Source organism: Staurois parvus, unplaced genomic scaffold (assembly GCF_062004578.1).
Source record: "Staurois parvus isolate SC_StPar_1 unplaced genomic scaffold, SC_StPar_1.0 ptg000545l, whole genome shotgun sequence".
Lineage (NCBI taxonomy): Eukaryota > Metazoa > Chordata > Amphibia > Anura > Ranidae > Staurois > Staurois parvus.
This window is the reverse complement of record NW_028318341.1, coordinates 992,031-1,016,490: the sequence shown is the minus strand read 5'-3', so window position 1 is coordinate 1,016,490 and position 24,460 is coordinate 992,031. Positions and strand designations below refer to the sequence as shown.

At 44.7% G+C, this 24,460-nt stretch overlaps 1 protein-coding gene across 1 annotated transcript; it reads right to left on the bottom strand.

Annotated features, from left to right (window-relative positions):
• Nucleotides 1-406: 406 nt before the first annotated feature.
• On the bottom strand, nt 407-22,564 carry ACRV1 (acrosomal vesicle protein 1). The gene is made up of 3 exons (XM_089690897.1): nt 22,535-22,564; nt 6,853-7,514; nt 407-497 (listed from the first exon to the last, which is right to left on the bottom strand). The coding sequence occupies exons 1-3, from the start codon at nt 22,562-22,564 to the stop codon at nt 407-409; spliced, it is 783 nt and encodes a 260-aa protein (XP_089547023.1).
• Between the last annotated feature and the right edge of the window lie 1,896 nt (nt 22,565-24,460).

Here is a 24,460-nt window from a genome sequence, read left to right as displayed (position 1 = left end):
CCAATTCCTGCACCGTCACACCTCAGCTTAGCCCAATTCCTGCACCTTCACACCTCAGCTTAGCCCAATTCCTGCACCTTCACACCTCAGCTTAGCCCAATTCCTGCACCTTCACACCTCAGCTTAGCCCAATTCCTGCACCTTCACACCTCAGCTTAGCCCAATTCCTGCACCTTCACACCTCAGCTTAGCCCAATTCCTGCACCTTCACACCTAGCTTAGCCCAATTCCTGCACCTTCACCCCTCAGATCACACCCCCAATTACTGAACCTTCACACCTCAGCCCAATTCCTGCACCTCTACACCTCAGATCAGCCCCAATTCTTGCACCTTCATATCTCAGATCACCCCCAATTCCTGAACCTTCATATCTCAGATCACCCCCAATTCCTGAACCTTCAAACCTCAGCTCAGCCCAATTCCTGCACCTTCACACCTTATATCAGCCTCAACCACCACTGTCACCTGAATAGCTAACTCTAACTCTTCTTGGCACCTATAAATGTTTCATGAGGTTTAGGAATCATGCAGAAAGTTTTAGCAACTATCTTTGAGGTGGACACGCTCTATTCTTAACCATGACCTGTGCTGAAAAGAAATTCTGAGGAGAACATAAAACAACTTGGTCACGGACACAACCCCAGAGCCCCAACCCCAGAGCCCCAACAACCCCCAACCTGCACCCTAAGGCCTTGCAGGAGGACCACCATCACACCAGACGGAAGGTCATCACTCCGCTGCTACCATCTTCTACTAACAAGCTTCCCGTATTAAACAGATACAGTATAACAAATCTAGAGTGTGATTCTTATTTTTCCATCGAGTGCTAAAGAACAGAAGACTGCGGAGATAAAAAAAAAGACAGGTGTCCCTGAATGGCTACCCATTTCCCGGCTACCTCCATGTGGCAGCAGGCAAGCAGAGCTCAGAAAAAACCCTCTCTCATAAATATGTAATCCCCATCTGTTACTGCCGAAAACGGTTACCATGACAACCAGGTGAGGACCAGACACCAACACTCCAGGTACATGAACAGAGGGCCCTCCGGCGCCATTGCCGGAGACTCCGGGGATTTCAGAGACTGCAATAAACAGGGGCGGGTATGGAGGCAGCACAGAAATTCCACGCACCATCTACAGACCTAATACACCACACATGCACAAAGTTTTATGTATGATATGACAATCAATATTCAAAGAAAAAAATTTTTTTTATTATATATATATATATATATATATATATATATATATATATATATATATATATATATATATATATATATATATATATACACACACACACACACACACACATACATACAGTCAGGTCCATAAATATTGGGACATCGACACAATTCTAACATTTTTGGCTCTATACACCACCACAATGGATTTGAAATGAAACGAACAAGATGTGCTTTAACTGCAGACTGTCCGCTTTAATTTGAGGGTATTTACATCCAAATCAGGTGAACGGTGTAGGAATTACAACAGTTTGCATATGTGCCTCCCACTTTTTAAGGGACCAAAAGTAATGGGACAATTGGCTTCTCAGCTGTTCCATGGCCAGGTGTGTGTTATTCCCTCATTATCCCAATTACAATGACCAGATAAAAGGTCCAGAGTTCATTTCAAGTGTGCTGTTTGCATTTGGAATCTGTTGCTGTCAACTCTCAAGATGAGATCCAAAGAGCTGTCACTATCAGTGAAGCAAGCCATCAGTAGGCTGAAAAAACAAAACAAACCCATCCGAGAGATAGAAAAAACATTAGGCGTGGCCAAAACAACTGTTTGGAACATTCTTAAAAAGAAGGAACGCACCGGGGAGCTCAGCAACACCAAAAGACCCGGAAGACCACGGAAAACAACTGTGGTGGATGAGCGAAGAATTCTTTCCCTGGTGAAGAAAACACCCTTCACTACAGTTGGCCAGATCAAGAACACTCTCCAGGAGGTAGGTGTATGTGTGTCAAAGTCAACAATCAAGAGAAGACTTCACCAGAGTGAATACAGAAGGTTCACCACAAGATGTAAACCATTGGTTAGCCTCAAAAACAGGAAGGCCAGATTAGAGTTTGACAAACGACATCTAAAAAAGCCTTCACAGTTCTGGAACAACATCCTATGGACAGATGAGACCAACATCAACTTGTACCAGAGTGATGGGAAGAGAAGAGTATGGAGAAGGAAAGGAACTGCTCATGATCATCCTAAGCATACCACCTCATCAGTGAAGCATGGTGGTGGTAGTGTCATGGCGTGGGCATGTATGGCTGCCAATGGAACTGGTTCTCTTGTATTTATTGATGATGTGACTGCTGACAAAAGCAGCAGGATGAATTCTGAAGTGTTTCTGGTAATATTATCTGCTCATATTCAGCCAAATGCTTCAGAACTCATTGGACGCTTCACAGTGCAGATGGACAATGACCCAAAGCAGACTGCAAAAGCAACCAAAGAGTTTTTTAAGGGAAAGAAGTGGAATGTTATGCAATGGCCAAGTCAATCACCTGACCTGAATCCGATTGAGCATGCATTTCACTTGCTGAAGATAAAACTGAAGGGAAAATGCCCCAAGAACAAGCAGGAACTGAAGACAGTTGCAGTAGAGGCCTGGCAGAGCATCACCAGGGATGAAACCCAGCGTCTGGTGATGTCTATGCATTCCAGACTTCAGGCTGTAATTGACTGCAAAGGATTTGCAACCAAGTATTAAAAAGTGAAAGTTTGATTTATGATTATTATTCTGTCCCATTACTTTTGGTCCCTTAAAAAGTGGGAGGCACATATGCAAACTGTTGTAATTCCTACACCGTTCACCTGATTTGGATGTAAATACCCTCAAATTAAAGCTGACAGTCTTCAGTTAAAGCACATCTTGTTCGTTTCATTTCAAATCCATTGTGGTGATGTATAGAGCCAAAAATGTTAGAATTGTGTCCATGTCCCAATATTTATGGATCTGACTGTACATACATACATACATATACATATACACACACACACACACACACACACACACACATATATATATATACACACACATACACACACATATACATGCACATACATACACACACACATATATTATATACACATACATACAGTTCATACATAAATAATTTATTTCTTAATGATTTTTATTTATTTTTTGCGTTTGTTTTTTTTGTTTGTTTTTTAAGTTTTATCATTTTTTGATCGAGCTCTTTAAAAAGACCAGATCCAGACCTGCATGCTTGCCCTGGGGTCAGTGACACAGAATGCAGCTTATCATAACAGCCAGGCAACATGTATTTTTGGGTTTGCTTTAACATTTCTGTTTCAATGGCTGAAGCCATAGAAAACCATGGGACAGTAATGTGCAAGCAGAGGAGTGAGACTTGTGGCTCTACATGTAAATGAACATAGGGGGGGCACTGCTCTCAAACTGAGGCACATTTGCCTCTGTAGAGAGGAGGAGGGAGGTTATGTTAGGTCGGGGCAAAAAGGACCAATGCACTTTGTTTTAAAGTGTACTTATCCCCTGCATTTAGGAATTAAAAGGGTATTAAACCCCCAAACCACAAATGTAATATATTGCAGCTTACCAATCAGGTGGTGGTGGCTGGCACTGGGGGGGGGTTGGCTTTTTTTTTTTTCTCCCTCTGTTTTGGCCTGGTGATCTGGCCAGTAACACACCTCCTGTATTAGAGGGCCCCCACTCTGGAGGAAAGAGCACAGCAGGCACGGCAGATAGCAGCATCAGCAGTCTCAGGGGGAGGGGAGTGTTACCTTTTTGCCTGTAGGTGAAATGAAACATGCACGGTTTAGGTGATATTCACTGGGTTGGTAACCCGTGCCGTTCCTTCAGAACTCCGTGCGTGCGGGAGTGACGTCATCGTGGCTCGGCCATTCAAGCAGTCACAGTCCGCGAACCCGGAAGGAAGATCAACTGAAGATGGAAGCCTCTGCAGCAGTGATACCTCGCCGCTGGAGGGCTGCATTTCAAGGTTAAGTCTTTCATAGTGTTCTAGTGTGCGATGCATACTAACACATTATGCCTTTATCTTAAAGAGAAAGTAAAAAACGTAAAAAGAAAAAAAAAAAAAAAAAAAACACACAACACTTTAAATATACTAGCAGATTTAAATACACTGCAAACTCCAGTTACAGCAAATTTTTTTTCCTTTTTAGGATAAAATGTGAACTGATCATAAAGGTTTTCCATAAATAAAAGCAAATCATTGTAAGCACCCCATGCCAGTGTTAAATGGTTTGTCAAATCCCTGTAAACCGACATGTCTGGAAGAGAGCTTGTTCTTTCGAAAAGCAACAGACTTACTGGCTGGATCGCCAGATAATAAAAAGAACGAAAGCCTACAAAAAGGAAACTAAAGCAGCCATCACATCTAAGAATTGGAAAGCGGCAATATAATAAAATGTTTGCTTTAGGGTTTAATAGGTTCTTCACCACTTGCCGGATCGGCACCGATCATCACGGCACTGATGATCAGTGCTCTGATCATCAGTGCCCATCAGTGCCACCCACCTGTGCCCATCAGTGCCACCCACCTGTGCCCATCAGTGCTGCCTATCAGTGCAGGCTCATCAACGCACATCAGTGGAGAAAAATTACCTGTTTGCAAAATTTTATAATAGAAACAAAGAAAAATGATTTTTTTCAAAGTTTTTGCTCTTTTTTTGTTTATTTGTGTGAAAAAAAAAAAAAAAAAGGATACAAATGTCATATCTGTACAATATTGCACGACCGCGCAAATGTCAAAGTGCGACAGCGCTGAAAGCTGAAAATTGGCCTGGGCAGGAAGGGGATAGAAGTGCCCGGTTGGCAAGTGCTTAAAACATATAAAAGCAAAAAAAATAAAAAAATAAAAAATTTGCATTGCATAGCTACATTGGTCCAGCTTGGCACTGTGTAAATATACATATACCAAATGGAGGACTATTGGTGAAGCAGACAATCACTATCACAGTGATCACCAAGATCTTCCAGGTCCTGTGCAGGTTGTCTGCCTCACTGCATACTAACCACAGGGGTCGCTCAAGCAACACGACCACCTTTCTTAGAACTTTTTTTTTCTAAATACAAGGCATTTTCTGATTGGACAAGGTGGAGATTGTATTTTAAGGTCACCACCCCCTCCTCTCCAGCTCGTCCAATCACAGAACACACTACATTGATTGAGAAAAATCCAAAGTGTTCAATGAATGGCATTCAAAGCTGAGAAGGTGACCCCCTGTTGTTGCTATGCTCAGCACAGGCAATCACCGTACACCGACTGTCAGCCTCCTGGCAGCCCATCAAGTATGATCTGCTTACTTACATTGTACCACCAATCTGGACCAAACATTCTACCACCAAACATTCTACCACCAATCTGGACCAAAGCAATAATGGTCATACCTGGAGTTACGCTTTAAATGTTTTTTTTTTTTAAATCACATGATATTTATTATTTATTTCAGGTACTTATATAGCGCCATCAATTTACGCAGCACTTTACATATATATTGTACATTCACATCAGTCCCTAACCCTCAAGGGGTGTACAATCTAAAGGATATAAGAAGGTTACGGTTAAAATAACTCATCCGTGTTAGTGAACACCTTCCACCACCACCACACCTTCCATGTCAGGAATTGTTCTACAGGCAAAAAAAAAAAAAGTGTTTTAGGGAACCAGGCCCTGATTTAGAGAAGTATTCCACTGGCGAGCCAACCCCCCACATGTGCATACTAATCCTCTATGGAGGAAGTATTGTAGAAGATCTGCTGGTTTACAATCACTGGGGTCATCGGTGTCACAAAATGGGAGCTGTAATGACAAATTGGACCGAGTCAGCAGACACTTAGCGGCTGCTTTAGTAAGGCAAAGGGCAATGGGGAAAGGAGGAGTAATGGATTTCCTCATTGGATTGGTCGATTATACCAAACTCAGGAAAAACCAAATGTGAAATTTAAAAAAAAAAAAAAAAAAAAAAAAAAAAAAAAAAAAGGACCCATCTACACTGTTGTGCTTTAATGGCTCGTTCACACTAGGGGGGGCGATAAAACCCCACAGTTGAGCAGTATTTTTAGCACCCCCTAACCACTCCCACATTAGCTGTATGGGCAGCTGTCGGGAATGTACATATCACAGCCACAATGCTTTTCTTCATGGCAGGAAACATATCACCTGGTGCCTGCTGAGTACCATCCATTGAAATGAATGGGGGTGCTCTGCAAGCTCCCTGCAACTGCTGTAATGTAATGGCAGCAGAATAATGCAGGGACTGATGGGTAAAAAGCAGGCAGGGAGGAAGCAATACGACAATTCTTCACTGCCTGTCAAATACTTTCTGAAAAACAAAATCGGAATGCATCCTTTTTAAGAGACCAAAGTAAGTGTGAATGAGCCCTAAAGCACATATTCACACATGAGAACACAAGCGTCATGGTTCCCCATAACTCCCAACAGACTCCTCTTCCCGTGACCCCAACGTCCCACCAGACTGTTCTTCCCGTTACCCCAACGTCCCACCAGACTGTTCTTCCCGTTACCCCAACGCCCCACCAAACTGTTCTTCCCGTGACCCCAGCGCCCCAGCAGACTCCTCTTCCCGTGACCCCAGCGCCCCAACAGTCCCCTCCTCCCGTGACCCCCGCGCCCCACTGAAACCCCTCTTCCCGTGACCCCAGCGCCCCAACAGACCCCTCTTCCCGTGACCCCAGCGCCCCAACAGACCCCTCTTCCCGTGACTCCAGCGCCCCAACAGACCCCTCCTCCCGTGACTCCAGCGCCCCGGACCCCTCCTCCCGTGACCCCAGCGCCCCAACAGACCCCTCTTCCCGTGACCCCAGCGCCCCCAACAGACCCCTCTTCCCGTGACCCCAGCGCCCCAACAGACCCCTCTTCCCGTGACCCCAGCGCCCCAACAGACCCCTCTTCCCGTGACCCCAGCGCCCCAACAGACCCCTCTTCCCGTGACCCCAGCGCCCCAACAGACCCCTCTTCCCGTGACCCCAGCGCCCCAACAGACCCCTCTTCCCGTGACCCCAGCGCCCCAACAGACCCCTCTTCCCGTGACCCCAGCGCCCCAACAGACCCCTCTTCCCGTGACCCCAGCGCCCCAACAGACCCCTCTTCCCGTGACCCCAGCGCCCCAACAGACCCCTCTTCCCGTGACCCCAGCGCCCCAACAGACCCCTCTTCCCGTGACCCCAGCGCCCCAACAGACCCCTCCTCCCGTGACTCCAGCGCCCCGGACCCCTCTTCCCGTGACCCCAGCGCCCCGGACCCCTCTTCCCGTGACCCCAGCGCCCCGGACCCCTCTTCCCGTGACCCCAGCGCCCCGGACCCCTCTTCCCGTGACCCCAGCGCCCCGGACCCCTCTTCCCGTGACCCCAGCGCCCCGGACCCCTCTTCCCGTGACCCCAGCGCCCCGGACCCCTCTTCCCGTGACCCCAGCGCCCCACCAGACTCTTCTTCCCGTGACCCCAATGCTCCTACATGAAAGTCCTTAAAGCAGAGTCCCCCCTTATGTGAGAGTCCATCTTACATCAGAGAGCTAGATAAACTCTTGCAGTGGACTGGACTTGGCCTACGGGACGTAGTTTGTTCTAGAACACACACACACACATACATATATACATCACATTTTCTTTTTTTTCCCCACTAAAATATCATACAAGTTTTAGCTTGCTAATGTAATTTTGTACGGCGCTTTCAGCCGCTCTGCTTGCATTAAAATTATACTTGGTGACCCTGCCGTAAAGATCCACACACATCCTATTATAGGGTGACAACACTCTGCCCCTGTCTCCCAATAGCGGTCGTGTGTTCTCACTGCATCACACAGGTTACCAATGAAGTCAATTGGCCATATAAGCAAACATTACAGTACGTAGGCATGGTCCTCACCATCGGGAAACCCACCCTGGGAAACGCCATGCAGCCATCACAGAGCGCATAGAAGTGGCTACAAAAGGCTGCAGGAGATCAGCAGCAACCATGCATCAAAAACAAAATTTGAAAACAAGTACTTTTAATATAACAAAATGACAACGGTTCAAGATACACGTTTTATGTAGGAGGTTAGACTGATCCCAGCAGACTCCACCTAGAACATAGATATCGCCTTTGGTATGGATGACCCTGATAAAACCCTGTGTATCTCCATTAACCCCGAGCATCTTTATTTTGCCGGAAACAAAATTTGTTATGTAACACATATACAATCACACCAATCCAATCTGACACACCCAACCAAACCACGAAACCTTCAGATTCCACAACAGGGTCAGCGGAGAGATAAAGAGTTTCTGCTTTAAAAAGAGGGAAAAAAAAAAAGAAGACGCTTCCATAGAATCTGGCGGCACTTGTAGAACCGCAGCCCGGGGCACCTGAATATTATCTATGTTAAAGAGTACAGACGCTGCCAGATGGAATCAGCTGTTCAGAGAGAGAGAGTGACAGGTTAATCCAGTCCGTCCATTGCAGAGCGCGCTCCCATTCCCGCTATCAACACACTGCGAGCAATCCGAAGAGTCAAGAACGCCGAGTGCTGGGGAAGACTACTGTATACAACCTCTATCACACACTGTATGTATGTATATAGAAACATCTATATCTTGACGCTACAGAAAATCCTGTACAACAATACCAAAATAAAATTAAAATTAAACAAACATTTACAATATAAAAATAAAGTAACTCCTTTAAAAAAATAAGTTAATAAAAGAAAAAAAATTAACAATATTTAAAGTAAATCTTTAAAATATAAATAAAAATATGAAACACACACACACACACACACACACACACTTATTTGATCCTCTGCAGAATGTGTAAGTTTGCCCACTTACAAAGAAATGAAGGGTCTATCATTTTTAACATAGGTGTATTTGAAGTGATGGGGCGGCACAGTGGCTTAGTGGTTAGCACGTTTGCCGTGCAGTAAATGGGTCATGGGTTTGATTCCCAACCATGGAGCCTCCTGCATGGAGTTTGCATGTTCTCCCTGTGCTTGCGTGGGTTTCCTCCCACACTCCAATGACATGCTGGTAGGTTAATTGGTTCCTGTCTAAATTGTCCTAGTTTCATCCCTGGCCATGTGGGATCTCCTGCATGGTAGGGGTTGGGGATTGACTTGGCAACCTACCCCGTAAAATAATTGCTAAGAGAATTCATGGAAAAAGTCGCGTTCGAGTGACAGTCCATGCAATAGCCAAGGGAGATTAGATAGATAGATAGATAGATAGATAGATAGATAGAGATTTGAAATGAAAGACAGAATATCAACCAAAAATCCAGAGAAAACACATGATGCCAATGTTATAAATTGAGTTGCAGTTCAGTGAGTAAAATAAGTATTTGATCCCCTACCAACCAACAATAATTCTGGCTCCAGACCTGCTATGTGCTCAAGTGGTACACAGATTAGTCCTGTTAGTTTAAGAAGGTGCACCTAATGACAACTTGTTATGTGTATAAAAGACACCTGTCTACAGAATCTATTTTTTTCCCCATTTCAAACCTCACCACCATGGGCAAGACCAAAGAGCTGTCAAAGGACGTGAGGGACAAGATTGTAGACCTGCACAAGGCTGGAATGGGTTACAAGACCATCAGCAAGAAGCCTGGTGAGAAGGAGACAACTGTTGATTATTCGCAAGTGGAAGAAATACAAAATAACCATCAATAGTCCTCGGTCTGGAGCTCCATGCAAGATTTCGCCTCATGGGGTAAGGATAATCATGAGAAAAGTGAAGAAAGTGAAGAGAGAAATCAGCCCAGAGAAGCTTGTGAATGATCTCAAGGCAGTTGGAACCACAGTCACCAAACAAACCATCGGTAACAATACACCGCCATGGATTGAAATCCTGCAGCGCCCGTGAGGTCCCCCACCTCAAGAAGGAACATGTACAGGTCTGTCTGAAGTTTGCCAATGAACATCTAAATAATTCAGAGACGGATTGGGTGAAAGTTCTGTGGTCAGATGAGACCAAAATTGAGTTCTTTAGCATCAACTTGACTTGCCGTGTTTGTAGGACGAAAATGCTGACTATAACCCCAAGAACACCATCCCTACAGTCAAGCATGGATATGGAAACATCATGCTTTGGGGCGGTTTCTCTGCTAAAGGTACAGGCCGACTTTGCCGCATTGAGGGGCCAATAGACGGGGCCATGTATTTCTAAAATCTGTCAGAACACTGAAGATAAGTCATGGATGGGTCTTCCAGCATGACAATGACCCTAAACATACAGTCAAGGCAACAAAGGAGTGGCTCAAGAAGAAGCACATTAAGGTCATGGAGTGGCCTAGCCAGTCTCCAGACCTTAATCCTACAGAAAACTTATGGAGGGATTTGAAACTTCGAGTTGCTAAGCGACAGCCTAGAAACCTCAAGGATTTAGAGAAGGTTTGTAAAGAAGAATGGACCAAAATCCTTCCTGAGATGTGTGCAAACCTGGTAACCAAACTACAAGAAATGTCTGACCTCTGTGGTTGTCAACAAGGGTTTCTCCACTAAGTACCGAGTCATGTTTTGCTTGGGGATCAAATACTTATTTTACTCCCTGAACCGCAACTCAATTTACAAGATTTCTATCGTGTTTTTTCTGGATTTTTGGTTGATATTCTAAATAAAAAATTATTGACCCTTCATTTCTATGTAAGTGAGCAAACTCTTTCCCCCAGTGTGTATGTATGTATGTATGTATGTATGTATGTATGTATGTATATACAAATCTCAATCAAAAACTGGGTAAAAAAAAAAAAAAAAAGAAAAAAAGAATTCCCACCGTGAATTCATGTCAGGGAAAAAGATTCATACGATTCATTGTTTTTCTCTTTCACGTTAAACTGCTGATTCAGATGTTGTCCACATATAAAAGGATTTCTACTTGAAATGCAGAGAAATTAATGGGATTTGCTGTATGAAAAAACAGACAATGGCCCCATTACATTTTTGCATTGCGGTAATGCATGCATTAAAAACATAGATGCCAATGCATGCACGTCGCACGCTAAGGCAGGGTTTGCTCAACCAGGATTCCATGGAATCCTTGGGTTCCCTCAGAGGTTGCTAAGGGACCCTTGAACAATGAGCAACTTCTGCCTCTCAGATTAGTCCCCACTGACACCATTGATCTTTTTAGCGATCTGTAAAGGGGGAATTCTTCCCAATGACCACAAGTATAAACTGCTAAATACCTTTTCTCATCAGCAGTTAGAGCAGTCTTGTGACTTCAGCAGAACACTGGTTAAAGCTTGTAGGAGGAGTTTTCTTTCTGCTCTATGTGATGTGAAACTACTGACCCTCTGTCTGGACAGTGCGGATTGGCCCTATGTTGATCACATGCACTCTCCCAAGAAAAACCTCTCTAGCAATAGGCACCAAACTGAGCATGTGCCTGTAACTACAGATTCAGTCTATATCAGGAGGTCATTTCCACAAGAGGGAGGAGCAGAGAAGGATCAAAACAGCCTCTCTACACAATGCAGAGGATTAACCCCTTAGGTTCCACAGTGAGTATAACAAGCATGCTTTACTGCATATACAGACCGATTGTACTGTTGTGGGTTTAGTAACACTTTAAGCTACGGAAGACTGACCTCATATTTGTATGCATGGAGCATTCTTCCCACAGACCATCACACTCATATCATGAGTTGTAGAAATATACTGCTCAAAAAAATTAAAGGAACACTTTTTAATCAGAGTATAGTATCCAGTCAATGAAACTCCTGGGATATTGATCTGGTCAGGTAAGTAGCAGAGGGGGCTGTTCATCAGTTTCAGCTGCTTTGGTGTTAATGACATTAACAACAGGTGCACTAGATGGGCAACAATGAGACGACCCCCAAAACAGGAATGGTTTTACAGGTGGAGCCCACTGACATTTTTTCCCTACTCCTCTTTTATGAATGTTTTTCACTAGTTTTGCATTTGGCTAGGGTCAGTGTCACTACTGGTAGCATGAGGCCATACCTGGACCCTACAGAGGTTGCACAGGCAGTCCAACTCCTCCAGGATGGCAATACGTTCCATTGCCAGAAGGTTTGCTGTCTCCCAGTACAGTCTCAAGAGCATGGAGGAGATTCCAGGAGACAGGCAGTTACTCTACGAGAGCTAGACAGGACTGTAGAAGGTTCTTAACCCATCAGCAGGACTGGTATCTGCTCCTTTGTGCAAGGAGGAACAGGATGAGCACTGCCAGAGCCCTACAATATGACCTCCAGCAGGCCACTGGTGTGAATGTCTCTGACCAAACAATCAGAAACAGACTTCATGAGGGTGGCCTGAGGAACTGATATCCTCTAGTGGGCCCTGTGCTCACTGCCCGACACCATGGAGCTCAATTGGCATTTGCCATTGAACACCAAAATTGGCAGGTCCACCACTGGCACCATTTTCACAGATGAGAGCAGGTTCACCCTGAGCACATGACAGACGTGAAAGGGTCTGGAGAAGCCACGGAGAACGTTATGCTGCCTGTAACATCGTTCAGCATGACCATTTTGGTGGTGGGTCAGTAATGGTCTGGGGAGACATATCCATGGAGGGAGGCACAGATCTCTACAGGCTAGACAATGGCACCCTGACTGCCATTAGGTATTGGGATGAAATCCTTGGACCCATTGTCAGACCCTACACTGGTGCAGTGGGTCCTGGGTTCCTCCTGGTGCACAACAATGCCTGGTCTCATGTGGCGGGAGTATGCAGGCAGTTCCTGGAGGATGAAGGAATTGATAGCACTGAATGGCCCCCACGCTCACCTAACCTAAATCCAATAGAACACCTCTGGGATATCATGTTTTGGTCCAGCTGACGCGGTCAGGTTGCACCTCAGACAGTCCAGGAGCTCAGTGACGCCCTGGTCCAGATTTGGGAGGAAATCCCCCAGGACACCATCCATCGTCTCATTAGGAGCCTCCCCCGACGTTGTCAGACATGCATAAAGGACCAATCTGAGTTGCTGCAATGACATTTCAGCAAAATGGACTCGCCTGCTGCATTATTTTTTCACTTTGATTTTCGGGTTGTCTTTGAATTCAGTCCTCTGTAGGTCGATCATTTTCATTTCCATCAAACGATGGGCCATCCTTACATTCCTAACACATTACCCCGTCCATATCAGTATAGAGATCCAGCATGAGATTTTTCCCAATTGAGATCTGATGGGTTTTCAAAGTGTTCCTTTCATTTTTTTGAGCCGTGTAGCAATCTTTAGAAGAGGTTGCATGAGACCAGGAAGTTACTTCAAGGGTTCTTCTGGGCTGAAAAGATTGAGAAGGTCTGTTCCAAGGTAACACACCTGAATGGTTGTGCTTTGCTTTAGGAAACAAAAAAACAGGTTCCTCGATGGTCTTGATTGGCGAGGTTGTGATGATGTAACTCCTGCGTCCAATAATGTACACGTGTGCAGCTCATGGAACAATGGAAAGAAGATTGTGAACATGCAGGAAAGTTTGTTGTGTGGCAGAACAGACCAGCATGTCTCCTCTGCAATGAACCGCTTTCCTGCTTGCATTTTTTTTTTACATTTTAACTTTAGTTCAGGGGTGGACTGACAACTCATGGGGCCCCCCGGGCAATAGGGGATCATGGGGCCCCTGTGTCCTTGCCCAAACTCAAAAAAGCCTATGAAAAAAGGTACCAGGGGCATCTCATGGGGCCCCTACTGACCCCGGGCCCTCAAATGATCAGTCCGCCCCTGCTTGCTTGTTATCAGCAATCTTTTCCTCACACGCTTAGTCTGTGTGAGGAAGAGACTGCCAATTCCTGGCAAGGCTGTCAGCACTTTGTTTTCACTAATCATCAGTGCTCTGATGACCAGTGCAGCCCCAGCAGTGCCCATCAGTGCAGCCTATCAGTGCCCATCAGTGCAGCCTATCAGTGCAGCCTATCAGTGCCCATCAGTGCAGCCTATCAGTGCCCATCAGTGCAGCCTATCAGTGCCCATCAGTGCAGCCTAATCAACGCACATCAGTGAAGAAAAATTACTTATGTGCAAAATTGTATAACAGAAACAAAAAGTTTTTTTTTTTTCAAAAATTTTGCTCCTTTTTTCCTTTGTTTAGCAAAAAATAGTAAAACCCAATGGTGAATAAATACCAGCAAAAGAAAGTTCTGTCTGTCTCAAAAGAACAATAAAAATGTAATTGCATACAGTGTTGCATGACGGCGCAAATCTCATTCAACTGAATTTCATTCATTCAAATGACGGTGCCCAAACTCAAAAAAGCCTATGAAAAAGGTACCAGGGGCATCTCATGGGGCCCCTACTGACCCCGGGCCCTCGGGCAGTGCCCGAGTTTCCAAATGGTCAGTCCGCCCCTGCTTTAGTTCTGCTTTAAACTGAACAAAAAATAAAGAGAAGCTCATTATTAGATTTGACATACCACTGTAATAATGCAGGCTGTATGCTCAGCAATTCCGATGGGTTTATAAAGAGATCCCCAACAGGAGGGGCCATTACATAATAAATAAATCTCTTAAAAAAAAAAAAAACACAACAACATCTCTAGAAAAACAAAACAGATCTTGGAATGTGCTGCGACATGGTGGTGTAACAATCCGATTCTGCGAAGCACAGCTGGACGCCCAGTACACGCGTGGAAAGTTGCACCACGCCCCACCATCACCTCCAACACAAGTTCAAACTGCAAAGCCCTGAAGGAGAGAGATGCTTTTCCCCCCCGAAGGGGAGGAACGAGGCGGCTCAAAAAGCATTACAAGTAACCGGAGACGGTGAGCCTACACAACTGGATCACTAATGAGGTCAAACATTTACATTGATGGCCCTGTCCAATGCAGATACACATTTATGACTAGGACAAAAAAAGTTCATACAGCCCCAGGCATACAGGAGCTCACTTTTCTACAGGATTCCACTCCCAGAATGGAGAGAGAAACACAAAAAGCAGAACTCCACCCAGACATTTTTTTTTTGGGGGGGAGCACAAATATTATAACGCCATATCTACTAGTGGAAACAAAAAGCTAGCAGTGACAGTTCTGCAAATTTAATGAAAACCCCTTATGGTCATAGTCCTTTTACAAAAATATAATAAATGCTCCAACAATGATAAAATAAAAAATGTGCATTTATTAAATGTTTGCATTAGAGCTTGCAGAGCATTCCAACAGAGATGGAAGCATAAACAACGTGTAGGCATATATTACCAGCGGGCTACTGGCCGACCCATTTCTTTACCAGCGGGCTACCGGCCGGCCCATTTCTTTACCAGCGGGCTACCGGCCGGCCCATTTCTTTACCAGCGGGCTACCGGCCGGCCCATTTCTTTACCAGCGGGCTACCGGCCGGCCCATTTCTTTACCAGCGGGCTACCGGCCGGCCCATTTCTTTACCAGCGGGCTACCGGCCGGCCCATTTCTCCACCAGCGGGCTACCGGCCGGCCCATTTCTCCACCAGCGGGCTACCGGCCGGCCCATTTCTCCACCAGCGGGCTACCGGCCGGCCCATTTCTCCACCAGCGGGCTACCGGCCGGCCCATTTCTCCACCAGCGGGCTACCGCTAGGACAATACATAGTTCAAAATGAGTCTAAAGCTCAGTGTGTTTTTCCAAACACATTTAGGTGTGTTCAGATGTCTTCAGGCGCATTTTTGGCGTTTATTCATTTAATTGGCCAGAATTTTAACTTGTTCTGGCCATTAAAATGAATGAACACTAAACGTGCCTAGCAATTAAGCGTATTTACATGCATCATCAAAACGGTCCTCTTCCTGAACGCGCCGGCCGTTTTTTTTTCTGCCTCTGAACGCCTATGTGTGCACAGACACCTAACCTAACAGAGGGGCGTTTAGAGGCAGAAAAAAAAAAAAAAAGTTAAACGCCCTTAAAAGCAGTGTTTTTGGCACCCAGTGTGAATGGGGATTTACAAAGTCTAAAAAGTGCTGTCCAGTAACCAAAAGACTTTGCACTCATGGCAGACCATATCTATTTATTTATTTAATTTCAGGTTCTTATATAGCGCAGACAATTTACACAGCACTTTACATATATATTATACATTCACATCAGTCCCTAACCCTCAAGGGGTGTACAATCTAAGGTCCCTAACTCACATTCATACATACACATATTAGGGCCAATTTAGACAGGATCCAATTCACCTACCAGCATGTCTTTGGAGTGTGGAAGGAAACCGGAGTACCCGGAGGAAACCCACGCAGGCACAGGGAGAACATGCAAACTCCAGGCAGGTGGTTCCATGGCTGGGATTCGAACCGACGACCCTAGTACTGCCAGGCGGAAGTGCTAACCATTTAGCCACTGTGCTGCCCTATAGGTGTGTGTGTATCACTGGTTGTCAACCTTTGAGCTAAAGGGTCCTCAAATGCAGCCCATGACATCACCAAAGGGCCGCAGATAATATTCAATATATGGAATGCTTGAGAGGACCGTCAGACTGCAGACCTAATAGAGGAAACGAGGGTCAGAGAGTGAGGACAGGATACATTTCTGGTTGGGGATGTGCTGCAGAAGACAATATGAAACTGGGAACATGTTACATGAGACTAGTAGAGATCAATGCTTTTACCCCAATCAATGTTTCCTCTACAGACCCCTAAGCTCCAAGGGCAGCACATCACATACCAAAGTACTGCATGAGGCCACAAGTTGGGCACCAGGGGTGTCTACAGAAAGTTGACATCTGTTGTTAAATATTTCTGAATATAAAGACAGCATCTTCTGGAAATAGGAAGACAAGAGCTCCTTTTATCTCCATTGTCATTATTTAAACAATAGGGATGTTTTTCTATAGCATTCCTCTGACCTTCATGTGCATTCCTGGCAACCGGTGTCATGACAGCACAGAAAAATTGGCATTACCAGCACAGCATCTGTCACAAGTACAGTGAAGGAAATAAGTATTTGACCCCCTGCTGATGTTGAATGTTTGCCCACTCACAAAGAAACGAACACTCTAAAAATCGAATGTTCGGTGTATTGTAACACAGAGACAGAATAGCAACAAGAAAATTCAGCAGAAATGCATGTAACAAATGATGACTGATCTGCATGTTCATGAGGGAAATAAGGATTTGATCCCCTTCACAAAACATGACTTAGTACTTGGTGGCAAATCTCTTGTTGGCAATCACAGAGGTCAGACGTTTCCTGTAGTTGGCCCCCAGGTTTGCACACATCTCAGGAGGGATTTTGGCCCACTCCTCTTGGCAGATCCTCTCCAAGTCATTAAGGTTTGGTGGCTGACGTTTGGCAAATCGAACTTTCAGCTCCGCCACAGATTTTCAGTCGGATTAAGGTCTAGAGACTGGCTAGGCCACTCCAGGACCTTAATGTGCTTCTTCTTGAGCCACTCCTTTGTTGCCTTGGCCGTGTGTTTTGGGTCATTGTCATGCTGGAACACCCATCCACGACCCATTTTCAATGCTCTGGCTGAGGGAAGAAGGTTCTCACCCAAAATTTGACGGCACATTGCCCCATCCATCGTCCCTTTGATGCGGTGCAGTTGTCCTCTCCCCTTAGCAGAAAAACACCCCCAAAGTAGAATGTTTCCACCACCATGTTTGACAGTTGGGATGGTGTTCTTGGGGTCATAGGCAGCATTCCTCCTCCTCCAAACACGGCGAGTTGAGTTGATGCCAAAGAGCTCGATTTTGGTCTCATCTGACCACAACACTTTCAACCAGTCATCCTCTGCATCATTCAGATCTCCTAGATTGTAAGCTCAAAAGAGCAGGCCCCTCAATCCCCTCATGTTTTGCATTGTATTGTTATTGTTCTGTCATATGTTCTGTCCCCCTTTGCAATGTACAGCGCTGAACGAACTATTGGCGCTTTATAAATACTGTATAATAATAATAATTCAGATGTTCAGTGGAAAACTTCAGACGGGCCTGGACATTGCTTCTTGAGCAGAGGGACCTTGTGGGCACTGCAGGATTTCAATCCTTGTCGGTGTAGTGTGTTACCAATTGTTTTCTTGGTGACTGTGGTCCCAGCTGCCTGGAGATCATTGACAAGATCCTCACGTGTAGTTCTGGGATGATTCCTCACTGTTCTCATGATCATTGACACTCCACGAGGTGAGATCTTGCATGGTGCACCAGACCTAGGGAGACTGACAGTTGTTTTGTGTTTCTTCCATTAGCGAATGATTGCACCAACTGTTGTCACCTTCTCACCAAGCTGCTTGGCGATAGTTTGGTAGCCCAGTCCAGCCTTGTGTAGGTCTACAATCTTGTCCCTGACATCCTTGGACAGCTCTTTGGTCTTTGCCATGGTGGAGAGTTTAAAATCTAATGGTTTGATTGCTCCTGTGTACAGGTGTCTTTTATACAGGTAACAAAATGAGATTAGCAGCACTCCCTTTAAGAGACTGCTTCCAATCTCAGCTTGTTACCTGTATGAAAGACACCTGGCAGTCAGAAATCCTGCTGAATGATAGGAGCTCAATACTTATTTCCCTCATGAACATGCAAATCAGTGCATCATTTGTTAGACATACATTTCTTTAGAATTTGTTGTTGCTATTCTGTCTCTCAGTGTTACAATACACCGAACATTCGATTTTTAGACTGATCATTTCTTTGTGAGTGTCCATCCGGCTGTATGTCCCAATAGACATCTACAGGACTGCAACAACTGTGCATCTATGTGCTGGCAAAACACAGCCCTGCATGGGGCATGCAAGTATTCGGCGGTATGAACGAGGCCCAAGGCAGTCCATTCTAACACCAAACAGCACACAAAAAAAAAAAAAAAAAAAAAAAAAAAAAAAAAAGGGTGCATGGAGCAATTTTGGCAGTTTGCAACACATGTGCACTGAGAATGGCACCACATTGCAGCAATGCATGTACTTACTGTGCATGGTACTGAAGTCCTTTTGTGTGAACAAGTCCAAAAGGGTAACTAGAGTAGATGCCATTTCTTCCCAATATAGCTCTCTTTGACAATCTGCAAACACTAAAACCGGGCTCACGCTGTTGTGGTGCAATTGAAGCAGAACTAAAGCCAACTTATAGAAAACCCTGAGCAGGCTCTCTTCACTGCAGAACATACAGTAAATGCAGTAATACTGGATATTCAAACCTGCCTACTCAGTTTTCTTCTATTGAATGAACATGGGCTGAGCTGGAACAACGGACTGTCGTGCGCATGAGATGATGGAAGTGGTGGAAATGAATATATTTGGGGTTTATTTTTGCTTTAACATGTTTGGGGTTAGGAGTGATCATTCATTTGGAGTTGGCTGTCTATAGTAGGGGTTTCCATAATTTCTAAACAAAAAGGGAAAGTATACTGTCCTTCAAACTTTGGGGGGGTAGTGTGGCCTGAGGCCAGTGGGAGCAGAAAATGTCCTAGTGTCAATGGGAATAAACAATTCCTCAGGCTTGGTGTCACTGGGAGGACACGCGCCCCATTGTTGGTGTCAGTGGATGGAATAGTGCCCCATTGGCCGGATAAAAGCAAGGGTCCACATCTGGCCTTCCTTCCGCAGTTTTGAAACCACTGGTCTAGTGCATCAAAAAAAGGTACTTTTTTTAATGCAATGAACATGCAAGTACAGTATGCTGCAACACCCATCTCTTGACAAGGTGCGTTGCGTTGCACTGCCATTTATTCTTAATGGCAACCCAACGCACCAACAACACAGCATGCACGTTTGGGCATGATACCACAACAGATTATGAAACCAGCCTGAGATACATAGGACATTCATACAACATCTAAAGATCAATTGAGAAGCAAATTATTTCCTCCCCCGGACAGATCAATCTTAAATCCAGAAACAAATCCAACACTCACTGAAGACCCCTCAGACCAACCAACACTGAATCATATAGATCAGAAAATCTCACACTATTCAAAACGATTCTACCTAAACAACTTTGCAACTTATGTTTTGTTACTCTTTAATAATGTTAAAAAAAAAAGACTAAAAATTACACACGTCCATCTATTCTCTCAATCAAATCAAGCCTACTAAACATAAGTTTGCAAATGCAAAAAAACAAGAGCTTCCATTAAAGTCTAGTGGCCCAAAATAGCTCATGTACCTTTTCGTGCTTCGAGTCTCATGGATTAGAGACATGATCAGCCAAAATAGATATGAAAAGGATTCTTGATGTTGACATTTTCACTCATAGGGAAATGAGCAAATTCAACGCAAGGCACTTCTTACCACCCATCTGGGTAAAGTCAAACTTAGATGGCCATAGCTAGTAGACATCAACGAGACCATACCAACCTCCAGTCTACACATGTTGATGACCTATCCACCCATTGCGGCACATTGCTATATGGAATTCAGCTCAAGCACTATAAATGAACAAGAACCTAAAATAAGACTTCACCCAAGTCAACCCTTTGCCAATCCATATGATCCATCACCCTCCTTACTGCTAAAACACCCACCAAGGAATAGGTGCTCCAGTAACAAAACAACGGTTGGTGGCAGCAAACCAAACAGAATAGAGCGTTAGCATTATCAGCACGCCAAAATTATGCAGAAGGTAGAAACATTTTTTGCAGCAAACTTGCATTAGAAGGCTTTGGAGCCCCAAAGGATTCCTTCATGTAAGACAGCAGTGACAACAATGCAAGCAGACACAAGGTTCAAATAGTCAACCATGCACAACCCCACACTCCTATAAACACAACCGCAGTAAATGTAAAACAGTGAAGGCAACCCTGGTAGTGATAAATGTTCCAGCATGGTGCACAATTTTGGTGTGCTGGTGGTGCACCCGTGTTATTCAGCCCTCTAAACCACCCAAGGAAAGACCTTTAGAGTGGTCGGAGATCAAAAGTCACTATGCTTTTTTTCTATTAATAATAATTTTTACGTTTTTCAGAATGGCCATCATGCTACAAACTATCCCAGATTCCCCAATATTATCCCATGTGCGCACCTACCAATCAACATTCTGGCAAGGAGCTTCTCCCAGGAGGACCTCACCCGGTAGATGGTTGGAGTCTGTGTGTAGCAATGGGCACCTGTTATACTGCCAAAATGCTCTGGCTTTTCTTGTCTATCTAGTAAGGTGTCTCCAGTTTGGAGCCTGACCTGCTCTAGGCTTCATTCTAACAGATAGGCAGCTTCAACTGGTTCTTAAACACCCTCTGCTATTTCAAACACCCAACCAGATAAGAGCAGTACACTGCTGAGCCACCGAAAATATGCCCTGAAGACACTTCATATGCGCCTAGACATCAGACTGACGAAGGCTACATTTTCGTACTTAAGCTGGCCATACATCAGTAGACTTTCGTTGGAAATTTTCGTTTTCAGAACATTCGCTCAGTTTTCTAATGGTTACTGGGGTCAAATCAATGTTCGTTATCAACGTTAATCCAGCTGTGGATAATGGTTTTGGTTATACTTTTTTTTTATTGCAGGTGACAGAGCTGTGACTGGCCAATTTGTAGGTCCTTCTACAAGTTCTTTTTTGTTCCAGGTTTACTTTTTTTAAGCTATTACTATACACTCTGTGATGTCACCATTATCTTTTGAAGGTCACCTTTATGCAGTTGTAGTGCCTGACTGTTCATTCAACTGTGAATTGTAACTGTCAAATGTTCATTTTGTATCTGATGGCAGATTTTATTAGTTTTGCATGCACCCATCAACGTTTAAGAGACCAAAAAAACGATCAATTCTTCCCGAAAAAAACATGTACTTTTTTTTTTTTTTTTTTTAAATTACAGGTGTTCAGCTACTACAGAAAGAGCAGTCAGATGTGAATAGGCATTAACTAAAACAATGGGACTCTTGACATTGAATCTTGCTAAATAGCTCAGGTGTGAACGGAAGGGTTATTTCATAATCAAAAGTTCACTGGGCCAGTGAACTCCTCTAACCAGGGGCGGACTGACCATTTGGAAACTCGGGCACTGCCCAAGGGCCCGGGGTCAGTAAGGGGCCCCATGAGATGCCCCTGGTACCTTTTTTCATAGGCTTTTTCGAGTTTGGGCAAGGACACGGGCCCCCATGATCCCCTATTGCCCGGGGGCCCCATGAGTTGTCAGTACGCCCCTGCCTCCAACCGATTTGAGGGGAAAATATGGTGAACCAGTTTCAGACCACCAAGGGAAAGGTCATACGAAAGTGGCAATACAAACCCCAAGGGAAACAAGAAAAAAAATAAAAAAATTTACCCAACACTAATTTCCATTTCAAACATCTACCAAGTGGGCGACCTTTTTCGATTTACAAAAACAGATCTCAGATGCACACACCTGAAAGGTACCAATCAGGATAGAGCAATGGAAGCGGTTGTCACCTACTTGTTTTTGGAGGTGCCTGTTCCTGGGGTGATCATCTTCATCCTTGGTTCCCTACTCAATGACCCTAACCCACAAAACCTAAGCAAGTCACGAAAACCGTGTTCACCGGTTACATGCGTGTTCAAAGTCAAAGCAGCTACTGCAAATTGGAAGTGACCACTGTTTCCAAAATTGACTGCTCTCCAGCATTTTTGAGATGGTAAAAAAAGAAAAGGCTAAAATTATTTCACCAACGTCCACCTCCTACAAAGCTACTGTACTTACCTCCAAGAATACTGAGCTGTCGGTGCTCATGCAGCTGGTCGGGAGGTCTAGGAAATTCTCTCAGAGGGATAGCATTCCCATAGGAATGCTAAGTAGTCATCACCCTGCACAGTGAATAGCTCTGATCCATCACAGAAGCCAAGCAAAAAGAAGAGGGAGAAGAGAGGGGATTTCAAATCCCGAGACCACTGGACTGGCTGCAAAGGTAATCCCAAGAGGTAAGTACAGTGTGGACCGGGGGATGGGAAGATATATGGTGTTAGTTCACCTTTTTATTTTTTCTGTAAAAGGTGAACACTATAAGGCAGGCTTTCTTAGCCATTTTTACCCTGGAGGAACCCTTAATAGAATTTTTAGGTCCCAGGGTACCATTGATTAAACCAACTTACCCGTGGTCAATGGAAAAATGTCCCCTTTCATTTGTGGTCTTTAGGAAGAATGATCCCATTACAGTGGTGGTCAGAATGTCACCTTTACATATAAAGATCACTGGTGCCATGGCATTGTCCCTCAAAACTATATAGACGCCATCAAATGAGGGGTCAACCAACCACAGCTCAAGGAACCCCTAACAAACTCTGAAGAAACCCTAGGGTTCCACGGCTGAGAATGGCTGCTTTTAAGGCAGTGCATGCTAAAACATGGGGGCATTGCGACTACCAATGGCAAAGTTCCTGTTCTATGTACAGTGCATGCTAGGGTGTCCTAGGCACCCTGATGCACTGCATAGTAGAGTGCAATGCGCAAATGCAACACAGTGAACCTGACCGTGTGTTGTGATGTGCTACGTTGCTGAAAAAAAGAAGAAGAGGGCCATATGTCATTTTTTGATCTGTTGTGGTGTCCAACGGATCGATTACGAATCCCATACATAATGGACGCCTCCGCTGAGATGCCAACAGTCCAACAGCGCCAAGCGCATCATGACTGACAATTAGCCTTCTCCATCTGACAAGACCATCTCTGCAGGTCACCAGGTTAATCTGCTCTCACTAAAGTGACAAACTTTCATTGTTCTGCACAGCCGTCCAGCACAGCGTCCAATCCCTCTGCTCCTCAGCTGTGGCTTTTTTTTTTTTTTTTATTCCCATCCACCCCCCTCCTCCCTGCTCGAGTCTCGCACACGACAAACATGTTTACGTTCCCGATCTCTGGCAGGTTTTCTTCTTAGAAGTCAGCGTTTGAAACAGGATATAACACTTTCCTCGCTCGCCGGCCAAAAAAAAACAAAATATTTTATCTGTCATCTGAAGACATAAAAAAACGGGAGACTTTCAGCAACGGCGGAACAAAAGCAGATTACTCCAAAGAGGGCAAACGCTGCTCTGCCTTCGAAGTGCCACTAAATGCATTCAAAGCTGGCTTTAATAACCGGCTGCGAAGCCAAACAGACCTACTTTACTGCATTTGATGAGCTTCGCCTGCATTGGGGTTTTTTTTTAATGCTCCATTTTTTTGGCATCCAATGCATGACTTTATAGGAGGAAAAAAAATTTGACAAAGGATCTGAGAAGACCTCAAATTTATTTCAGGTACTTATATAGCACCATCAATTTACGCAGCACTTTACATATATATTGTACATTCACATCAGTCCCCAACCCTCAAGGGGCGTACAATCTAAGGTCCCTAACTCACATTCATATACTAGGGACAATTTAGACAGGATCCAATTAACCTACCAGCATGTCTTTGGAGTGTTGGAGGAAACCGGAGTGTTGGAGGAAACCGGAGTACCCGGAGGAAATCCACACAGGCACAGGGAGAACATGCAAACTCCAGGCAGGTGGTGCCGTGGTTGGGATTAGAACCAACGACCCTAGTACTGCCAGGCGGACGTGCTAACCACTAAGCCACTGTGCCAAATGCATCCTAGGTCAGCAGTCGCCAGCCTTTCAGACCAAAATGTAAATTAATTGGTATACG

What these genes read in the sequence shown, in the direction of transcription:
- ACRV1 (XM_089690897.1), bottom strand. Translation starts at nt 22,564, where the DNA reads ATGAGCACCGACAGCTCAGTATTCTTGGAG. An exon ending in ACAGCTCAGTATTCTTGGAG is followed by an intron (nt 7,515 to 22,534) that starts GTAAGTACAGTA and finishes CTCTCACATAAG; the next exon opens with GGGGGACTCTGCTTTAAGGA. An exon ending in CTGGGGTCACGGGAAGAGGG is followed by an intron (nt 498 to 6,852) that starts GTCTGTTGGGGG and finishes AAACATTTATAG; the next exon opens with GTGCCAAGAAGAGTTAGAGT.